The sequence below is a fragment of the Megalobrama amblycephala genome, linkage group LG11 (assembly GCF_018812025.1).
Source record: "Megalobrama amblycephala isolate DHTTF-2021 linkage group LG11, ASM1881202v1, whole genome shotgun sequence".
NCBI lineage: Eukaryota > Metazoa > Chordata > Actinopteri > Cypriniformes > Xenocyprididae > Megalobrama > Megalobrama amblycephala.
In genome coordinates this window covers 4422351-4444983 of record NC_063054.1, presented here as the reverse complement: position 1 = coordinate 4444983, position 22633 = coordinate 4422351, and the positions used below count along the sequence as shown (strand labels likewise).

Genomic DNA, 22633 nt, shown 5'->3' with positions numbered 1-22633 from the left:
TAGCTTCCAAGAAATGGGGAGTTTTAGTCATGTAGCACATGGAAATGAGGAGTGCTGTGTGCCCATGGCTGTAATTTTGGGAGCCGTAGGTCGTTTAGTCTAGGCGTCCGTTTGGGTGAGGGGGGCACCGAGCGGTTCGGGGCTTGCTGTGGTCACACCACACTGGAAACTCAAGGACCCAGAATCAGCCGCTCTGCTATTTAACAGTAAAATATGATCTTATCAGCATCCCGCTTCTGTGTTAATAATGGACCTTGGGAAAGCCATGCGCCAGTGTGTCGTCTTTGCGCCGCTCATAATCAAATGATCTCAGAGTTGCAGGGATGACCACGATTCTCAGAGAAACGCTTCTGTTTCCAGTCAGAGAAAAGGAACAGGCAGTCGCTATTTTAACAGTTTGTTTTCTCTGGTTTCTCTAATGAGATTTACCACAGAGTAAGAGCTGGTTTTATTCCCAGCATGCTCCATCCCTCTGGCGATAAACAGAAATGTTTTCCCATCCCTTACTGAACTGCTAAGTAAAACGCTCAACGCTACGTACAACTGTTTTAAGATGGGCTCCTCATGACATCATTCACTTTTCCCAGGCCTTCCCCCCAGTATAATGATCCGCCTTCAGCCGCAGCTGCTTTTAATTATACATGCAGTGTTTCTCCTCAGTTCCCAGGACAGATGATTCTTATTCACTCTCTCATCCAGACAACTGTTTATCAGGATTTGCCTACGGAAATATGATGTTTGCTGGAAGTGCAGGGTGTGAATAAGGGGGTTTGCAACAGCATTTTCAAACAAACCACAAAAGTTAGGGCACAGGTTATTTACAGTGCATATTTTTACTCGTCGCTAAAGAAGAGAACAGTCTCTTTTGCCTACAACGGCAACCACAGCAACAGTTAGTCCAGCGTTTTGCATTATAATTGGTATTAAACAGTACACTGACTAAACTAGAATATTGTTTAAAATCTATAAGAAATGCCTGTTTTAAGGCATTAAAAGCCAAACAAAGCTAAGCCATAGAGTCTTGACTAGTGGAACAGTAAACTGGGAACTCTCAAATCCTGTAAGATTAAGGATTTAATGTGCATTAAACAGAGCCCCTTTTCCCACAAAGACTTTCTATGAACCTCAATGACCCATAATTCACAGTAAAACTAGAAATATGTGTGCTGTTTGACCATGTAGAAGTTGCTAGGGTGTTGTGGGTGGTTGCCAAGTTGTTACTAATTGGTTGTAGGTCAAAAGAGCCTTAATTCTCAAGCCAAATCATTATGAATATCTTATGTCCATAGCACAAAGTGCTCCATGATTTTTTTTTTAAAATCAAGATTCTGAGTTTAACATTTTGGTAACACTTTAGTATAGGGAACACATATAAACTATTAACTATGACTTTTCCCTTAATAAACTCCTAATTTACTGCTTATTAATAGTTAGTAAGTTAGTTGTTAAGTTTAGGTATTGGGTAGGATTAAGAATATAGAATAAGGTCATTAATAAGGCAGAATAAGGCATTAATATGTGCTTAATAAGTACTAATAAATAGCCAATATTCTAGTAATATGCATGCTAATAAGCAACTAGTTAAACCCTAAAATAAAGTGTTACCAACATTTTAAACTGTATACAGTATATTATATATATAAAGGAAAGGATATATTTTATATCATGTCACCATTTCAACTTTTTACCATTTAAAAAAACCCCATTTGCCTACAAAAGTTCATACTGAATGATTAGTTACAAGAAAAAATATTGCATGTAGTCTCTTAACTAATATAATATCTAATTGTGCAAATGACTGTATTTTTAGTCATTTGCACAATTAGAATTAGTGTAGTTTTAAATGTTGTAGCATGTTACATTGGAATGGAGTCCTTCATATTTCACAATTGTGACTTTATTTTGCGTATAAAGCATTGTTAGATGCCAGTGTTTCCTGTCATAGCTATGCAAAAATTTGATTTCAAAAACAGTATCATAGCTATTAAACTGTCCCATCCCGATTCTTTTCCACAGGCTGTGAGGCTAAGTCGTTATCTCCCAAGATTCCGTGCTCGATCTCGGCGTCATCAAGCTACGCCTTTGTTTTGAATAGGCGACGAAAATCTAGTGTTGTGTCTTTAATTGAAGTGATGAAGGATTTTGAAAGTCTGTACAGAAATTTGAAAAGAAATTTGAAAGAAATTGTAGAAAAGTAATCAAAAAGTAAATGTAATCAGTTACATTACTTTAATAAAGTAATTGAAATAGTTACACTACTAATAACATTTTAAACAGGGTAACTTGTAATCTGTTACCTATTACATTTCCGCAGTAACCTTCCCAACACTGATGATGCATTCAGATGTGTACAGGACACTTGAAGCCTGCAAAAGGACATGCTCTGATTCAACGTGCTCTCCTCTGACTATGTCTATGAGTCTTTTTCCAACAATATTTTCCATTCTGTCCAGCGCTCGTGCTGTGTTGTGTAAGAGGCACGCCTCTTAAATTCCCGGTGGTGAGATCAGATTTTTGGTGTAGACAGGAACCACAATATGCAGCCCTGTTATGTAAGAGAGAATGGTCTTTTTGGGTTTGTTTACATGTTCCTTTCAGTCCAGAAGAGGTTCTTTTGCAGCAGAGGATGACTGAATGTAACAACTTCTGCAAACGTTAGAAATGAAGCCTTTAATGAGCACCAGCCATCAAGGGTGCGGTTGACTCTTCAAACATCCATGTGACACCATCAAAGTTGGGTCAGAAGAAGTTTTCTTATAGGACCGAAGTATACTTTCCTTGTCCACATTTCGCTTCAGCTTGCTGACGGTCTGCGTGATGTAATTTTCATCATCTAATGTCTACGCGCACTGTCTGCGTGCAGCTTGATTTCTGTGTCCGCAGCGACCTGTGCACAGCCAGTGCCAGTCCTAGACTTCTAGGGGCCCTAAACAAACCTCTGTGAGGGGGGCCCTGTCAGTGCATTCATAAAAAACCTCCAAAACTCACAAAGACAGACATTTTGACATATTTTTGTATGTATTTGTAGCTGAAGCGCGCGGTGACGTCATGGAAATCTGTGATCCATTTTAGCTGAAGTGAGAGTAAGTTTTGAATACCTTATCTCTCCTAAATGTGAATTTTGTCATTGTATTGGAACACACCAGCTTATTCATAACCTTAAGTCTAACATATAAATACTAAAAGCTAAAAAACTTAAATTTTGATTTCAGGAGGACTAACCCTTAAATGCTTACCTCGGGTCTTTAGTGACATGGGACGTCATTCACTACCCTCCTCCTCGTTCATTTTTTAAAGTTAGACATCAACCTTCTTGGTATTCCTCAATCAAATCATTATAAAGAATATAACAAGAAAAAAACCATAAAATTATAAAAGAATGATTATTTTTATATTCATTTTTTGTAAAAATTGTATAGGGTCGCAAATGACCCGAGGTGTGTATGAGTGTACGTATATTTTTTTTGCACAACAATAATTGAATCTTAGATGATGGAATAAGTGCAATTCACCTTTATTCCACAAGGTGGCAGCGATCAAAATATTGATTTTGAAAATGTCGAAAATTATATAGTTTTGAGAATACGTTTGAGATCGCGAATGGGATCATATTCGTGACCTCAAACATAAAACTAGCCTATTATTTGCTGAATTTACTGGGAAATGAGCTCTGACGAGGAAAGTGATGATGGCATGAAACATCTGCTCAAACGGAGCCCTTTCAAGCTCAAAAAGGTAACAAAATATGCTTTATTTTATTCTTCTGTAATTGTTACTCTAATATCAGAGGAGTTTTATATTATCACGACTGGTAGAGATCCTTCCGTGTTAGATGTAGATCCGGGTCGATAAAGACCCGAATATGTAAAAATGATTGGCGAAACAGTCATGCATTTAAGGGTTAAATGCTTTCACACTCAAGGTACGAAGAATAATCCAACCCAATTCTGAAGATGCAAAACTGAGTGAGTTTCAGCCTTGTTCCCATGCATGTTTGACTCAAACTGCCTAAACGGAACTGACATGGATGGGTGGACTGATTTCTCTATGACATTTGAAAAAAAAAGGCCCTTTCTGATTGGTCAGTGACCCACTGGCAGGAAATGGCTAAAGAACAGTGTAAGGCCAAAGGAAACGACTCTTTTCTTTGTGAATATGAGAGAGAAATTCTTGGCAGGCTGGTATTTTATCAGTGAAGTGAATGGGCAGTTCAGTTCCTTACCTTGGTGAAATCTGTCATTGGTGTTATGCAATGCCATGCTTTATCTATTAAAAGTGCTTTTTTTTTTTCTTTTTTATAACCAATCAACGCAACAGCATGGATAAACTTAGTCACATTAAACAGTTTTGTATTTCCAAAGGTACCAGTGCTTTGCACAGCAAAAGAATCAACACATCTCCAAACCATTATAAATCTTTGCAGTGTAAGAACAACTTGACTCACCTGTCAGTTATAAATTGTGCAAAGATGTAGGTTTTAAACTGTGTAACTTTACAAGAAAATAAGCGTACAGTTGATTTGGGAAATTTGGGAGAGCAGATACACAAAGTTAAGAGAACATGTCCTCTTTTCATGACATCAACATGTAATGGCAGATTATGTGAAGCACATACAAAATTCAGTTAATACAAGACTAAAATAATAATGTGCACTAATCTCAAAGCAGTTGTGGGAGAATAACATTTTGAATACTGTATTTAGAAATGTGTTTTTTGTTTTGTTTTGTTTATGTTTGACCTTTTAAACATGCACCAATACACTAAAGTAAATGATGTATGTTCTCATGAAATCAGAGACCTCTTTGAAATGTCATCACAATGATCACAAGGAGACACATTTGAGATGCATGTTACTCCCAGGTGTAAATGGCGATGTGTCTCGCCTGATCAATTGTGATCGGATCCCCTGAGAGGGATGTTGATACCAGCTGTAAAAAGGACTTAAGGCTTGGACTCTGAAACAAACAATGAAAACAAATCATGTATATTTTCTTCAAGAGTCTTTGGCAAGGCTATTCCCATCACATTACTGTATACTATACATTTTAACTATGTTTATTTCCTGAAAAATGCCAGTTTGTCATTGTTAAGTCTAATTTCAATACTAGTGGAATTAAAAACTTGAAGATGCAATTGGAGCTGTATTGATTTTATGTTTTCAGTTTCACTGCAGCGCTTAGGAGTTGTGTTTCGGTGTGTTTAAGGTGTAGGATTGCTGTGTTTACTCGGGCTTAGGTGTAACCACAGCATCCTGCCCATTAGTGGGCAGCAACTGTGTGTTTGTGTGGTTTGCTGGTGGGAGTCAGGTGCTAAAACATGGCAGTGGCCAAATGTTAGTCCTCCAGAGAAAAGCACACAGACCCAATGAATACAGCCTTGCAGTGTAAAATTGTAATGTAAAAACATTAGAATACTCAAAAAAACCACAGAACAAACCAGCTGTCTTATTGCTTCTGCTAACTTTGCCATTTTTTATGTATGCATCTTTTGAGACTCGGAAAAGTCTCTAACCTTTTGAAAAAAGAAGTGCACTTAACTGTATTTAATGTGCACATTTAGTGCATTTCAAATATTACAAGCATAAAAAACTGTACTTGCAGATATAAAATTAATTAAATAAAAGGTCACTTTAGTATACTTTAAGAGAGCATACTTTCATATTTTAAGTACACTTTTCAAAATTTAACTTTCCAAAGTCAATTAAGTTTTACTTTAAAGTACATGTTAAATCATTATGTTTTAATAATCTTTTGCTTTGCTTTGTGCTTTAAAGTACAATTAATTTTGATAAAATTTAACATAAGTTATTTAATATTTTATTTAAAGTTAATATACACTATATTGCCAAAAGTATTGGACACCCCTCCAAATCATTGAATTCAGGTGTTCCTATCACTTCCATGGCCACAGGTGTATAAAATTAAGCACTAGGCATGCAGACTGCTTCTACAAACATTTATGAAAGAATGGGTCACTTTCAGGAGCTCAGTGAATTCAAGCAATTACAGTGATAGGTTGCCACCTGTGCAATAAGTCCATTTCGTGAAATTTCCTCACTACTAAATATTCCACGGTCAACTGTTAGTGGTATTATAACAAAGTGGAAGCAATTGGGAACAACAGCAACTAAGCCATGAAGTGGTAGGCCACGTAAAATCACAGAGAGGGGTCAGCGCATGCTAAGGCGTACAGTGCGCAGTGCGCCAACTTTCTGCAGAGTCAATAGCTACAGACCTCCGTGTGGCCTTCAGATTAGCTCAAGAACAGTGTGTAGAGAGCTTCATGGAATGGGTTTCCATGGCCGAGCAGCTGCATCCAAGCCTTACATCACCAAGTGCAATGCAAAGCGTGGGATGCAGTGGTGTAAAGCACACCATCACTGGACTCTAGAGCAGTGGAGACGTGTTCTCTGGAGTGACAAGTCACACTTCTCTGTCTGGCAATCCGAAGGACGAGTCTGGGTTTGGTGGTTGCCAGGAGAACGGTACTTGCCTGACTGCATTGTGCCAAGTGTAAAGTTTGGTGGAGGGGGGATTAATGGTGTGGGGTTGTTTTTCAGGGGTTGGGCTTGGCCCCTTAGTTCCAGTGAAAGGAACTCTTAATGCTTCAGCATACCAAGACATTTTGGATAATTTCATGCTCCTAACTTTGTGGGAACAGTTTGATGATGGCCCCTTCCTGTTCCAACATGACTGGCACCAGTGCACAAAGCAAGGTCCATAAAGACATGGATGAGCGAGTTTGGTGTGGAGGAACTTGACTGGCCTGCACAGAGTCCTGACCTCAACCTGATAGAACACCTTTGGGATGAATTAGAGCGGAGACTGTGAGCCAGGCCTTCTCGACAACATCACTGCCTGATCTCACAAATGTGCTTCTAGAAGAATGGTCAAAAATTCCCATAAACACACTCCTAAACCTTGTGGAAAGCCTTCCCAGAAGAGTTGAGGCTGTTATAGCTGCAAAGGGTGGGCCAACTCCATATTAAACCCTACGGATTAAGAATGGGATGTCATTAAAGTTTATGTGCACGAAAAGGCAGGCATCCCAAAACTTTTGGCAATATAGTGTATTTTAAATGTCTAAACTATAATTATAAATATATTTAAATACATGACATTTTAGTAACATGTTCAAAAGAAATTACATTAAAGTATATTTTAGTTTACCATAAATGCTTGTCAGTACAAAAATGCTGGGTTGTTTCAACCCACATTTGGGTCAAATATGGACTAACCCAACCATTGGTTTAAATTTTTAAATTACATTTTAAACCCAACAGTTGGGTTTGTCCATATTTTACCCAAACATGGGTTGAAACAACCCCGAATTTTCAAAGACAATAAAATAATTATGAAATTACTTATTAAGTCCTGCTTAAGTGGGTGAAAAAAGCACTATAAAGTTCAGATAATTGCATTTATTATAAATTTAAACTAAATTTATAATAGGTTTTCATTTAATTGCAATTAACAAGCATTATTAAGTTCACACTTAAAGGTCCCGTTTTTCGTGGTTTTTTGAAGCTTTGATTGTGTTTATAGTGTGCAATATAACATGTGTTCATGTTTCGCGTGTAAAAAAACACAGTATTTTTCACATAATTTACTTATCTGTATACCGCTGTTTCCACTGTCATAAAAACGGGCTGATGACTTCCTTGTTCTATGAAGTCCCTCCTTCAGAAATACGTAACGAGTTCTGATTGTGCCAGCGGTTCCTGTGTTGTGATTCGACAGCAGCTTAGCGAACCTTGCCTGGAAAGGTCACGCCTCTTACCATAACGTGGAGATGCATGCGCTCAGTGTTATTGTAAACATGTCTTTAATTTTACCCTATCAATTTGAGCCGGAATCAGACCCTGGTGATTGGACTGCGGGATGAAAATAACAGCGTTTCGACGACATGGCGACAAACACACTCTACAAACGCAACTCTTGTGTATTCCTGTGGGCGGAGGTTAGTCAAAAAACTGTTTTAGTGACGTCATTAAAGAAGGAAGTAGAGGGATGTAGTCCAAACTGGCCGTTCGATGTAGGCGACTTCTGTTAAATAAAATATCTCACTTGGCATTGAACTTTGAGCTTTAAAATTTTACAGATTTTATTTATACTCTAACAACAACATTACACACTAACTAAAGTTTGAAACATGGGATCACGAAGAACCGGGACCTTTAAAGTGTTCACACTATTATGCCCATTTTCACAAGATGTCAAATTTGCTTGTCAAATTTGCCCCTAATTTGGGTGTGAGGAAAAACATGCTGTTTTTGTGTGTGTCCCTTTGCAAATGCAAATGAGATGCTGCTCCCGGCCCCCTTTCCAGAAGAGGAAAGTTGAGTTGTTTGATTTGAGTTGTTGCTCAAAAACAACAAAGCTGGAGAATCTCACACAGCCAAAATGACGATTGTCAGTAATGTGTTCAGCCTTACATTATACAAACCGGAGTCGGACACTGATGGAGAAACTCAAGAAGAAATTACAACTTTTAGAATGCAACTGGACGTTTCTGAATGGTTAGTGGATAAATTTATATAGTTACTGTGGAACTGATTCAACTCATCGACTAGCATGTGCCGCCATGTTAATCTTTTGTGCGAATCCAGCGTTGAATTGACCCTTGTTTGTGAAGCAGTCCGGCGTAAAATGGCGGCCATGGCAACAACACTCTACTACAACAACTCTTCCTCTTCTCCAAAGCAGCCCAACATGGCCTCACCCCCCTTTGTTGCATGTTCCCAGGGGCAGGGTTTATGTAAATTTTGGGGTTTGTGATGTCATCTTTTTGTAGTCACTAACTGCTGTTTGTTGTAGTCCTTAAAAGCAATTTCTGTAAAAGAAAATATCTCACTTTGCATTGAACTTTGAGCATCGTAACTTTGCAAATGTTGTTTATGCTCAAACAGCAACATTACACACTAACTAAAGTTAAAAAAAGTGAAATCATAATAAAGGACCCCTTTAAGTATATTCTTTTCAAGTATATTATTTCTGTTATAAGTGTCTGATTTGAGCTAAATTAACAAAATTTATGATGCTGAATTGAAACATATTAATGAAATATAATCTTGACGGTTTTGGAGATTTCAGTCTTTCTGAAAGATTTCAGTCTTTCACCAAGTAGCAAGTAGCTGCCAGGGAGCGATACAATATGGTGCCTGTTTGGACTGACTTGCTTCAAAAGGACTCTGAAGATACCCACAAGAAATCAAGCAAGTCATGCAATTTAGAAAAGATAAAGCAAAACCACATACATTCAGTTTGGTTGGTTTTAAGGGATGATTGCACATTACAAAGCAAAAGAACAGTGGAAGCAGATGGAAGAACTCTCCCATTCCAGCACTGACCCTATGTAAGGCTCTGCCTTTCTGCCCACAAGCGCACTATAAGAGTCTGTCTCAGGAACAGGGAGGAAACAGATCCAGCCACGCTTCCTGTGTCCTAGTGCTGTTCCCTCCAGACCTGTTTAATCCAGTCATCCCTGCATTTTCCCATAAGAAATGGCCCAGTGCACACAGACCTTGCCCACGGTCCATATCTACCCCCTTTCAGCACAGTTTTCCTGTGAGCTATACATCACAGTGGCCTGCAGTGCTTTCCTTCCGTTCTGGATTGTTCTGTGACGCACACAACTGCTTTCCTGTCAGGAAAAGGCATGCAACACACCTTCTATCACTTATTTCTTTTCATTTCTTTTCGATTGTAGCCTCTAAAGTATTTTTCAAAATAATTAATCAAAGAAATGGAGTGGTGTTTAGTCCTTGTTTGTTATAGCTTTGAGAACATTTATATACTAGTACACTTAAAAATGGACAACAATAACTTTTTGCACTTTCATGCAGTCTTTTCCTTTCCCTTCCAGGAAATCAGAGCAAAAATAGTGATGACTTTTGCACACATGAGTGCATCCATTTTTTTTTTTTTTTGGTCCAATCAGGTGCTCTTTATAATTAGAATGTCCCTCCACCTAATAACACCTGCTGTGACTAGCAGTAGCAGGGTTCATGAATGTGATGTAAACTAAATGCACGCAATAACATCCATAAAGTACAACACCAGACACTGAACAAGGGAAACACAAGGACTTACTGTAAATACAGACAGGGATTAAGGGCACACAAGCTTAAACACCTGGGAACAATTAATGAAACAAATCAACAAAGAAAACTACAAACCGACTACAAGATAAACAAAATCAGAAAACACAAAACAAGAGTCGCGAGCAGGGTTTGTGACACATGATGGCGAGTTTTGCAAGGCCAAGCACCATTCACATTGTGTTCTTAAAATGTAAATTATTTAGTGAACATTTAACTTCAAAGCTAAACAAAGTTTTACCAGTCTGACATCAGCAAAATCTCTCATGGAAACTGCCAGCATCGCTATTGCACAGTATTCTCACAAATTGCTTTTGAATGGGCCGCTGTCTAGCGCCAATATACACAGTTTACTGGAAATTGGCAGTTTGATGTACTGTTACAGAGTATATTCAGTTAGTATTGATGGTGGTGCTGTATTACGTAAATGCTATGTCTGATAGCACACAGACCTTGGCCCATCACATTTTATCATCAGTTATTGTTGACATAACAGCAGCCAAAGCAAATTGAAAAGCGATTTCCTGTATTGCCTAGTATTGAATTATGCTATGAGTTCCCTTGTGAAAAAGAAGTACACTTTAGCATTTTTTAAAAAAGAGTAGCCTACTTATTATGGAAATTATAGTACCTTATAAAAACCAATATATTTAAGTACAAAAAATCAATATGTTTTCGGATACTTAATTGCATGTTAGTTGATACATTAACTAATGTTAATAAAAAAGACCAAATAACTTTAAATGTAATACTGAATGACACACTACAGTTAAAATTATAATCAAGTACTTTACATGTGCTTTAGTATGTTAATCAACACATCAAAATAAGTGTACTTCTTTAAAGCACGACAAAAATGTATTAAAACGTAATGATTTAAAATATCCTTTTATACCCTCTGGCCCTCCTTCGTTTAGGAGTCACACTTGCCTTCTTTATGGTCAAAAGTGACCGAAGCCTTGAAATGTAACTTTTTTTGTTTTTCAGGAAAGCCAATGTAATATATTTTTGTTCAATAATATTTTTTGATTATTATATCAAATTTTGAGGGTATTTTATGATACTATGTAATATTTATACAATTTTTATTAGCTATTTTTCCCCATTGAAAATAATACATATTTTTTTCCAATATATTTTTTAATTATTTATCAATTAAAGCAGTATTCCATATTAAAATAGAGACAAGGCATATAAAAAAAACTTTTTTTTTTTTTTTTTTTTTTTTTTTTTTTGAAGGTAGATTAGTGACATCTAGTGGGGATAAAAAGAGAAAAACTTATGTAATGCCATGGTGTAACCACTAGATTCCTATATAGTTCTATATAAAGTGGCTTATAAATTCTCTAGTGGTTTTTAGACACAAATACTTAGTTTTATTACATTTTGGATTTGGATTCATACTTAACCATTCTCAAAGACTATTGGTCAAGGTTTAGATTTTTTTGGTTTGAAATTTTGATTTGAAGTGTCAGTTTTTGCATTAAAGGTCCCGTTCTTCGTGATCCCATGTTTCAAACTTTAGTTAGTGTGTAATGTTGTTGTTAGAGTATAAATAAATCTGTAAAATTTTAAAGCTCAAAGTTCAATGCCAAGTGAGATATTTTATTTAACAGAAGTCGCCTACATCGAACGGCCAGTTTGGACTACATCCCTCTACTTCCTTCTTTAATGACGTCACTAAAACAGTTTTTTGACTAACCTCCGCCCACAGGAATACACAAGAGTTGCGTTTGTAGAGTGTGTTTGTCGCCATGTCGTCGAAACGCTGTTATTTTCATCCCGCAGTCCAATCACCGGGTCTGATTCCGGCTCAAATTGATAGGGTAAAATTAAAGACATGTTTACAATAACACTGAGCGCATGCATCTCCACGTTATGGTAAGAGGCGTGACCTTTCCGGGCAAGATGCGCTAAACTGCTGTCGAATCACAACACAGGAACTGCTGGCACAATCAGAACTTGTTACGTATTTCTGAAGGAGGGACTTCATAGAACAAGGAAGTCATCAGCCCGTTTTTATGACAGTGGAAACAGCGGTATACAGATAAGTAAATTATGTGAAAAATACTGCACACTATAAACACAATCAAAGCTTCAAAAAAACACGAAAAACGGGACCTTTAATTTTACTACAGTCACAGCATTTTGTTAAACATAACATCAAAATACTATTTTTTACTGCTTAGTGGCTGAATTATTGATTTTATTTCACACATTTGTATAAACTTGCTCTGTCTTATAGTTGTGCTAGTTCATATATGTGTGTGGGTGGGTGGGTGGGGTGGGGTGGGGGTGGTGGTGTCTATTTTGCACTCTTGGCATTTAGGAGTGTCACCCCTTCATTGCTGTGCTTTTTTTTCTGCACAGTGGCTGATTTGTAGTTTGTACCAACTAAAGATTCTCTGAGTTTTCATATTATTTCGTATTTCCCATTCATTTCCTATGTCGGCCATTTTTGACCACAAAGAAGGTAAGTGTGACAATTTTTTTTTTTTTTGACCCTTTAACATGTCTGAATCATGTCCTTGATTTTTTTGTGTTCATATTGCTAATGCGACAAAAGTCACGAAGTGTCATCTCATTCCGATGAAGCTACGATTTTTAACATTTCAAAATATAAAATATAAAAATGACCGAAGAGGGCCAGAGGAGTCTTAGTTTGACATTACACAGTTCACTTTTTAAAAGTGTGTAATAAAACAGTCATGAAAGTATACTCTCTTAAAAGTACACTTAAGTGGCCTTTTATTGCATTAATATTATATCTATCTGCAAATACATTTTTTAAATAAATATACTTTTAATATTTAAAGTACACCATAAGTGCACATTCAATAAAATTAAGCACATTTCTTTGTCACGACAGTTACTCTGCTATGAGCCAAGAATTACCCCTATGCTTCAGAAAATCATCTTGGAATCAAACAAAGTGTGTGGCAACCCCACACTTCCTGTCTGTTCCTTTGATTCAACCCATTACTTTTATCAAGCGATCACACCCTAACACCTGGAACCAACAATGGTCTCTCTCTCCCCCTCTCCCTTTTCTTGGTGCTCTGTGTTGTCTTTGGTGTGGTAGTTTGTCTTAAACGTGGTGTGCTGGTAGTTATGGCATGCTGGGTCAAACAAGAGGCTCAGTCATGATGGTCTTCCAGGCGGCCAGCTGCCTCTACCACCCAAAACCACCCCTCCCAAAACCGCTTAGAGTTGTCCTTTATAAAAATACATACTTTTATAATGCCTTCATTCTTAGAGCCAGGCAGACATAATCACTGTTTGCTGGGTGTAATGTGTGTGTAGATGTGCATGTGTTTTATATCAGGCTGCAGAACTGTGATTGCTTATTGGTTTGGAGCAGCAAGACTGTATTCACTGTGTGTCTTATGTGTAGGTGCACCTGGAAACCTTTAAAATGAAAACAATAAATCAATAAAACTGTCCCGCTTTAACTTGTAAGTAAACTTTAATAGTTCCTGAATTAAATGTGAGTCGACCTTGCCTGTGCAAATCTCTGGGGTGTTCTGGGTGTTTGCTTTCTGGCAAAGTAAAAAGAGCCTACCCAAAGTGATATTGTAGATATGGCTTATGTCCCTCTTTCAATGTAGGCTAAGGGATTTTTTTAACCTGTTTTATTGTGCACCAGGTAAAAATCAGATCATTAAGTTGGAAAAATTAATAGCAAAAAAGTCACATGATTTGAGGTGTCATTAATGTCCATGGAGCATTTTTCTTACAATAATCAAAAAAGTATCATAAAAGCAGTATATGATTAGTGGGAAATATTACAAGTCAAACAACAGCACAACAACGAATGAGAAGTGGCAGGCATATGCCTGCCTTTTAATTCAGGAAAGGTGAGGCTTTGTGTCAAGAGCAGATGGAAAATACCTATACATAATCAAAACAGACACATGCATCCTTCAACAAGTTCCTTTGACTTATCACATAGCCGCTCTTGGCTCAGCCTGTTGAATTCTAGTAAAGTTTGGCACTGCACAGTCTTGTGCTTCTTTTTGGAATGAGTGAATTGCGCGGGTCGAGGGTGACTGATCTCACTTCTTAGGGCAGCAGATGGCTAGTGAGATGCACAAAGAAGCTCACAATGTGAGCGACTGCCATTCAGATCATCTTTTCTGAATGGGACAGGACACACATCCCACAATACCCTGGTTCAGCCCTCTGCAGCCCAGCGTCTGGAACCGACAAAGCACATTGGCTGCTTCTGTGTTCCATGTCTTAAAAAGCTGCAGTGTTCGAAGTATAACATCACACCGCCTGCTGGTACTTATCATAATGAAGCAGCCGTCCGCCTCCCTGCTGCATCTCAAGCGCACTGTTCCTTGCTTCATTGAAGCTTGGTCGTGTGAAAGAAGATGGTGTTAGCGGCATTCAGTGCTCACTCCAGGGTTAGAGGTCATGGTTAGGGTGGTGTGTTTATAGTCCCTCCCCCAAACCCCCATATCCATATCCTCTCGAGCTGCTCTGGCACCCCAGAGTCCCTTCTCACCCTTAACCCTTCGATAACATTCACAGGATATGAGAATTCCCAAGCAGCCAGGAGCACTTCATCCTGCCACTAATAAAATGCTCAGTATGGATCTTTTCCAAATCCTCTTTTGGCTTTAAGGCATAACAATGCCACCACAAACATATTCTGTCCAAACATGTTGCTTAGAGGGATTCATTTACTCAACCATTATGGTTCAGACAAAAAAATAAAGAAAATTGTGAGGAATTTCGTTGCCTGAAAATAAACAGTGAGGTTGTATGAAGTCTGTCCTTGTAAAAGCTTGCAGCGCTACGTCATGGAATGTGGCAGCAGGACAGAAGCATGAGGTCTGTTTAGATTTGGGGTTGGGGGTTGGAGTGGGGCTTCCCACTGCAGACTGCGCACATAAGAGCCGACTGTGTGTTACTGACACATGCCCCTCCCTTCCTCTGTTTCTCCACAGATGAGCGATGGAGAGAGAGGGGAACAGCTGTGGTAGAGAGACAGTAAAGGGAGGAGGATCTCAGTGAGACTCAGATGCTGCACCAGGCAGGAGCAGAGAGAAGTCAACCGTAGAGAACATTAGGAAAAGAGGATGACCACTGCAAAGGAATACGTCTAAAAGAATATGAAGGAATATCTTTGTGTGCTTTGACAAGTGGCATTACAACAGGTAAAAAACTCTATTACTATACAATGCTGTTGTTTTAAATGTGTGTGTGTTTGTGTGTAGGTGTGTGGATGGGTGGTTAGGTGGATAGTTGGATGGATAGACAAATGTAGTCGGATTAGACAGATGTATAAATATATGGAGATGGATGGATGGGATACTTAACTGTGAGCTTGATGTTTTGTTACCATTTTCCTCACAGATCAGAATGGGAAATACAGATAGTCAGTACAGCAGTTTCATCATCCCTGGTAAGGGAAAATCTAGCTCCCTGAAGCCTCACACCTCTAAAGAGGAGGTACTGTCCCCGCACTCTTGGTGGAGGAACTCTGAGAGCACGTCTGGATACAAGGCCAAAAATGGTTTTTCACCACACAAGAATAGCCAACCTTACATCTCCCGCCATTATGACTGCATTAAGGGGAGATCCAGTGATAAAATATGTGCAGAGAACCACCAAGACGTTTTATTCCAGGGAAATGGTTTCTTTGTAGGCTGCAGACAACAGACTGGAGGCCTCCAGGCCCCTATGAGGAGCCCCAGTTCTGAGCTTAAAGAGAGTAAGAGCAGTCCCAAAGTTCTTTTTCGTGAGGGTGGAAGTCTGAGGGTAGAGTTTACTAATGCGCGGAGGGATCCGGATGTTGAGCTGTCACTTGGCAGTTGTCTCAGTGGACCTGTTGATGCTACCCAAAGGGCCAGTAATGGGAGCTCTCTTAGTTCTGAGGGCTCATGGTATGACTCACCCTGGGGGAATGGGACAGATCTGTGTGACAACGTCTTCACCACCAGCCAGCCTTCAGACAACAGTAGTGGATATACCACACTCTCATCCACCCGTACAGTGGACCTTGGATGTATTAGTGGTTACACTACAGAGCAGTCTGAGAACCATATGGGTAGCCTCACCTGCCAAACCACAGCTCATGGCAGTCAGTATGCAAGCAGTGATTCCTATAGTAATGGGTACAATACCAACCACGCTGAGGGGGACAGTGGTATTGGAGACTCTGTGCTCCTTCATTTGGAACATAATGGATTATCTGACCTATACACAAATCCCAACATGACTGTGCCATTCCCTACCGTGGGCATCCTAGCGGCGGATCAACTAGAGCACACTCCTCACCTCCAAGCCTCACTGACCTCTTCCCTGGATGCGAACTCCCAAGACGAGAGTCAGGAAACCCAGCATTACACCTCACATACCCTACCATGCAGAAAAGCAGTTCCTGATGGGAACACAAGGAAGGACTCACTCAAAAGTCGCATCCGCCGCCTCAGCGATTGGACGGGAAGTCTGAGTAGGAAGAAGCGGAGGCTGCAGGTGAGAAAATTACTTTTCTGGTGTATTGGGCATTAGCGTATGTCTGTCAGCATAGCAGACCTTCCTGTTTGACTCCGAAATAATCATGCTGATGTTATCATATTAAAATTCCATCTCCTATTCAATGTTTTGGGTGTTCTAGTTGAAGTTGACATTTTTCCATCCTGTAAAACGTTTATAGATAACAGGGTTCTTAATAGTAGACAGAGGAAGGGTGTGAAAGCTTCACAACATTGTGTCAATTTTGTAACACAAGTATGTACATTTGTCATCCTCTTTTCACTTCATGTACCTCAGGAACCTCAGGAACAAAGTACTGTGGACTTTACAGAGGTTTTCAACTGTGGAGCTGGGGGCACGCTAGAGGAATCCAGTCCATTTTGGAATCCCATGTCCTCCCAGACAAAGTTGGACTGCTCTGGGTCGTTAACGGGCCAATTTGGGCATCAGAACCAGGGTGCGGTCCTGAGGCAGAACATCTACGAGAACTTTATGCAGGGACTGGAGACTGGCAGTAGCAGTGGAACTGCTGATGGACCCCAGGTCTGGGAATGTGAAGGGGAGAGCAGCAGTGGCTCAATGGGCTCCTTGGAGCAAATGGACTTCCTGTTTGAGAAGGAGCAAGGTGTTGTGCGGAGGGCTGGTTGGCTGGCTTTTAAGCCCCTCATTACCCTCCACAAGGACCGCAAACTGGAGCTGGTAGCAAGACGCAAGTGGAAGCAGTATTGGGTTACGCTCAAAGGTAAGATGGTAGTCTTGAGAACAAGTGGACAGTAAATGCAGACACTGCTGAAAAATCCATCATTGCTGGTCACCAGCATAAGGTATGTTTTGCATGCTTGGTCCAGCATGGGATGCTGGTTGCTGGTTTGTTAGTCCCCTGTATGGAAAGTGAGAGTGCTGGTGGACCAGCTACACCAGTTCAGTTTTGCTTGAGAACAGCATGATTATGCTGGTCCACCAGCTAGACCAGCACTAACCAGCATAAATCAGCCTGGATTTATGCTGGATTTCTCAGCAGGGGATTCATACCAATGCTGAATTTCCAGCAAGTAAAACATGCAAGGCCAGTTCAAATTAAAATTTTAATAACTTTCAGGCCTCAGTCTTAAAAATGTACTTGTAATGTCCTCTTTATAGAAGCTCTATCTCAGATTGTTTTCCTGTCTCCTGTAGGCTGTACACTTTTGTTAGGTGAATCCAATGGAAAGACCTCCCCAGAGCAGGAATGCACACCACATTACGCAGTGCTTGCTGAGGACAGTATTGTGCAGGCAGTTCCTGAGCATCCCAAAAAAGAGAATGTCTTCTGCCTCAGCAATGCCTATGGAGATGTCTATCTCTTTCAGGTGTATATGCATTTATCATATAATATATTACACCGTACACCATTTCCACATTGTTGACTCTTGGCTGTATGTTGTCTTTTACTTCTAACCTCTTGCCTCTTACTTGCAGGCTGCAAACCAAACAGACCTGGAGAACTGGGTGACAGCCATCCATTCTGCCAGTGCATCAAATTTAGCTAAGCGTCAGGGGAAGGAAGACACTCTACGTTTGCTGAAGAGTCAAAGCAGAGCTCTCCTGCAGAAGATCGACATGGATGGCAAAATGAAGAAGATGGCAGAGCTGCAGCTGTCTGTCATCAGTGACCAGAAGAACAGGAAGGCTATTGAGAGCCAGGTAAGGAACAAAACGGATATGAGTGTGTGGATGTTTATGCATATGTGTGTGGTTTGTTTTAAAAGATTAAAAGCCAAACCAAGTAGTTCAGAAGAGTGGTTTGCTAAATTGGGCAATTAAGTCATTGATGTCTGTGTTTGAATAAAAACCACACCACAGTACATTTAGTGTATCTGAGTATATGGTACATGCATTAAAACCTGAAACCCCCACTCATGTCCTGCTGTGATTCACATTATTTACATTCACTAGATTTTTATGTTTTCTAAAGAAAATATAAGTGGTGCTTTACCCATACAAAAGTCACCACCAAGGTGCTATGGGTATTGTGGTTTGTTGTCAGAGCATTACTTTGCTAAGATATTCTGTGTGATTCCTAGGGATTCCTATTGCTAGATGGTTGCTAGGATGTACTTGGTGGCTGCTAGGTCAAACTACTGTGTACTGGGTGTTGCTAGGGCTTTTTTGGGGTAAGTTTAGGTGTTCTGGGAGTTTGGGAGACTGCACAAATCAAAAGAGCCTAGGCCAGGGGCCTCATTTATAAAATGTTGCACATAAACCGTCCTAAATTTGATCTTACTATAATTTCTCAGATGTGTGTACATGTGATTCATAGAATGAACGTACACACAGAAAACAAACGTACGCCTCTCTTTCAGATGTGAAATCTATAAATCGCAAATGATCTTGAACTTGCTCGCAGCTGAATGGTTTCAGTTCTCTGCGTTGTAAACGACAATCTAATTAATGTCATTTCCATATAAAAGATCACCAGTCATCGCCCAAATCCTTTCATTTAGAATGGCGAGCTGCAAGAATAGCTTAGATTCCCAAAAACCTGCAGTAATCTTACAGGGGAAAAAAAGTGCATACGTCTGCTCAGACCTTGACGTGGAGCTAAGCACTTTTCCACATCAAAGATCGTTTTTATAAATATGAGTGTTGGCGTGGATTTCATCAAATCTGTGCATATGCATGCTTTATAAATGAGGCCCCTGGTCTCTGTGATATTCTGATCCCCACATATAGTTGAGGTCTGAACTTTTCATCCAATAAGAAAACATGCACATAAACTAAGATGGAAACAGATTTATCGAATAAATTCCTCAATGCACATCAAAATAAATGTGTGACTCTACGAAGGGACAGCATAACTGGACCAACTGGCAGACTCTCATTGCACAGCATATGCTGTTTTGGTTGTTCTGAAATGCCTGAGCAAAGTCTGTCGTCAAAGTGGTTCAGTATAATTATGTCTCAGAACTGTCTTAAACGACTGTGTTCCCAGACAGCAGGTATCCACCCCTGAAAGCAAGATTTATTCTTTATTGCGTTTCGTCTGTGCGCTCTGAGGTGAAAGTAATTTATTATATAGTGGCTTCTCCTGCTGCAGCTACTTCCATTTTTCTTAAATAGCGCCAGTTTTAATCATTTTGTTCTCTTCAGCTCACTGGATGGAATATTCCAATTTTGCGTACAAGTTAAATTCGCAACTTTGGGTGGAAACATAGCTTATGACTCTATAATATTGAAAATGTCTCAATTGTATTTCAGTTACATTTCTCTCTCTCCTTCATCTCTGACCCACAGATCCTGCAATGGGAACAGAACCTGGAGAAGTTTAACCTAGAGCTCTTCCGCATGCGCTGTTACCTGGCTAGCCTGCAGGGCACAGAGCTGCCCAATCCAAAAAGCCTGTTAGCCACTGCTGGACGCCCATCTAAAATGATGTTAGGTCGTCTGGGAATTTTCTCTGTCTCATCCTTTCATGCGCTGGTGAGGATCCGTCACATGCTCTGAGGGTATTTTGTAAAATACCAAAATACCTCATTAAAATGATCTACTTTTGAGATACACCACAAAAATTAAATTAAGATGATGAGAATTAAGATTCGGAGAAATGTTTTAAATGAGCTTGTGTTTGTGCAGATATGCACTCGTGATGAGGCCACCCTGAAGAGACGATCTCGATCTCATCCTCGAGGTATGCGGAACAAACGAGGACTACTGTTTTCTTCACAGAAGGGATTGGACAGTTTGACCAAACGCAACTGTGAAAAGAGACAGTCCCTGTCCCAGGTAAGTGTTGTTGCTTAAATACACAATTGCTGCCATAACAGGAGCATAGACTTCTTTTTGAGAAATATTAAGAAGAAAGGGCCCAAGTGTGTTTATGCTTCTCTTTATAAATCTTTAGCCAGATTGTGAAGAGAAAAATTGACGGTAATTACTTTGACTAGAAATACTCTTTGTGAGTGTGACAGCAATAAAATCAAAATTAAAATTATCATTAACAACTGAAAAAATCATGGAAATTCTTATGGCCAGAAAGTTTGGGAACCCAAGTATTTTGAGGCCTGCCAAACCATAACAATTAATTAGGACAAATAAAAATAAAAGGAACAGTTTCCCTTAATTGTGTGTTAAAATTAATCAATATGTTCTTAAAGAAGTGTGATTTTTGGATTAGGAGTCTTACTCTGAGGTTCACCGGCCTGTGTTTCGTGACTGCAGTACTGAATACTCGTTTATGACATTGGCCTGTTTTACTCATTTAGTCTCACAGTAGCATGTTAATGCCGTCCACAGGTGTCAGGGTGGGAAACACTGTCACACTCGCCGGATAAAACAAACAGCCACTCATCAAAGCTTTCTCTGGAGGTCAAATGGCAGGAAAACACACAGCAGTCCTGTTCCTTTCTTTCGTCAAAGGGTTTGGGGCTGTTTTGGAAATACTGTTTCTGGATCAGTTCTTGTAATTAAGCCCAGATCAGCATTCCTTCTCTGAAGGGCTTTTGTTAACAGAGAGCATGAGCTCTAAATCCACATGTATGATTATGTAGACAGCCTCATGTGAGATCGGAGTCAATCGCTCAGCGGTTCCAGCCTCATAATGATCCATCCTTAAATGGACCAAATCTGGTCAAAACAGCCCCTAATAGTGCATGATTCCAAAGACAGGAATTACCACAAGCTGCATGAGGTTAATTGTTGCAAGCTGGGAGTAGTCTGAGAGGAGAGAGAGCTTAAGATTTGAGAGCACAAGGCTTCCACCGCACAGATGTAGTGTCTGATGCTGGGTGATTCAGCAGGGTTACAGGGGGAAGTGTGATTGTTTCCAGAGCGGTGAGATGTTTTAGTCAGAGTCAAGTCAGAGTTGTTGCCCCCCAGATAAACAGCTCGGTTGTGGCATTGCTACTGTTCCGTGGATGTCCACCTCTTGAAGACTTTTCATAATGTTTTTAAGTATTAAAATCATTACATTATTGCAAGCATTTGAGTTATACTGTACCTATCACGTTTTGTATATTAGCAATATTTGCGATATTTCAATATACCTTGCAGTGCTATCGCCAACTTAAGGTGCGTTCACATTTACTGTTGATCAGTGAAATTTTGCAAGCCAAATCCAGTCATTTTAATAGGAATCTGCATGATTGAGGGTTTCACATGAGGGATGAAAAAGTTCCCCACACAGATTTTGCTTGAGTTCATGTTGGTCTCGCAAATTTGCTTTGTTGACCGACAGAAGAGCTGCTTGGTTTTTAAAGGGGTCCTTGATTATGATTTCACTTTTTAAACTTTAGTTAGTGTGTAATGTTGCTGTTTCAGCATAAACAACATCTGCAAAGTTATGAAGCTCAAAGTTCAATGCAAAGGGAGATATTTTCTTTTACAGAAATCGCTTTTTAAGGACTGCAACAAATGGCTGGTTGGGACTACAATAAGCTTCTTCCTGGGTTGATGACATCACAAACCCCAAAATTGACATAAACCGTCCCCCCAGGAACATGCAGCAAAGGGGGTGAGGCCATGTTAGGCTGCTTTAGAGAAGAGGAAGTGTTGTTGTAGTAGAGTGTTGTTACCATGCCGTCATTTTTACGCTGGACTGCTTCGAAAACGAGGCTTAATTCAACACTGGATTTGCACCAAAGATTAACATGACGGCATATGCTAGTCGAAGAGTTGATTCAACTACACAGCAACTGTAACACAGTTCGTAAATTCGGGAAGAAAGAAGGCGGGGACCGACGAACGTTAAAACAATAATCTTTAATAAAATAAACAAAGAACAAAACTAAAGTAATGCCGGCAGACCCTCGCGGACGTTTGCCGGCCACACAAACATAATAAAACATAAAATAAAGTCCAGGCCTGGTCCTCTCTTGTCCTTCACTGTCGTTGCTCCTCCTTTTATGCTCCCAGAGCTCCTCCGTGAGACACTCAAGGCCGGTGCACCTCCATGGTGAAGCTCATTAACTCTGGCGCCACCGGCCTCGCGCCGTTCCCTCACAGCTCTCGCCTGCCCTGGTCGCCACATACCCCCATCGCCCCTTGCAGGCCGGGGTGTACTCCCGCGTCTGC

General features: G+C 39.9%; 1 protein-coding gene across 1 annotated transcript in view; it reads left to right on the top strand.

The window, feature by feature from the left end:
* LOC125278962 (rho guanine nucleotide exchange factor TIAM2) overlaps positions 1–22633 on the top strand; it is a 63913-nt gene that overhangs the window by 13375 nt on the left and 27905 nt on the right. The window contains exons 2-8 of the mRNA XM_048208405.1: positions 15055–15264; positions 15464–16585; positions 16883–17327; positions 17762–17934; positions 18044–18268; positions 19859–20044; positions 20198–20347. Coding sequence (XP_048064362.1) covers positions 15470–16585; positions 16883–17327; positions 17762–17934; positions 18044–18268; positions 19859–20044; positions 20198–20347 — 2295 coding nt within the window. The 5' untranslated portion in view covers positions 15055–15264; positions 15464–15469. The remainder of the gene's footprint in view (positions 1–15054; positions 15265–15463; positions 16586–16882; positions 17328–17761; positions 17935–18043; positions 18269–19858; positions 20045–20197; positions 20348–22633) is intronic.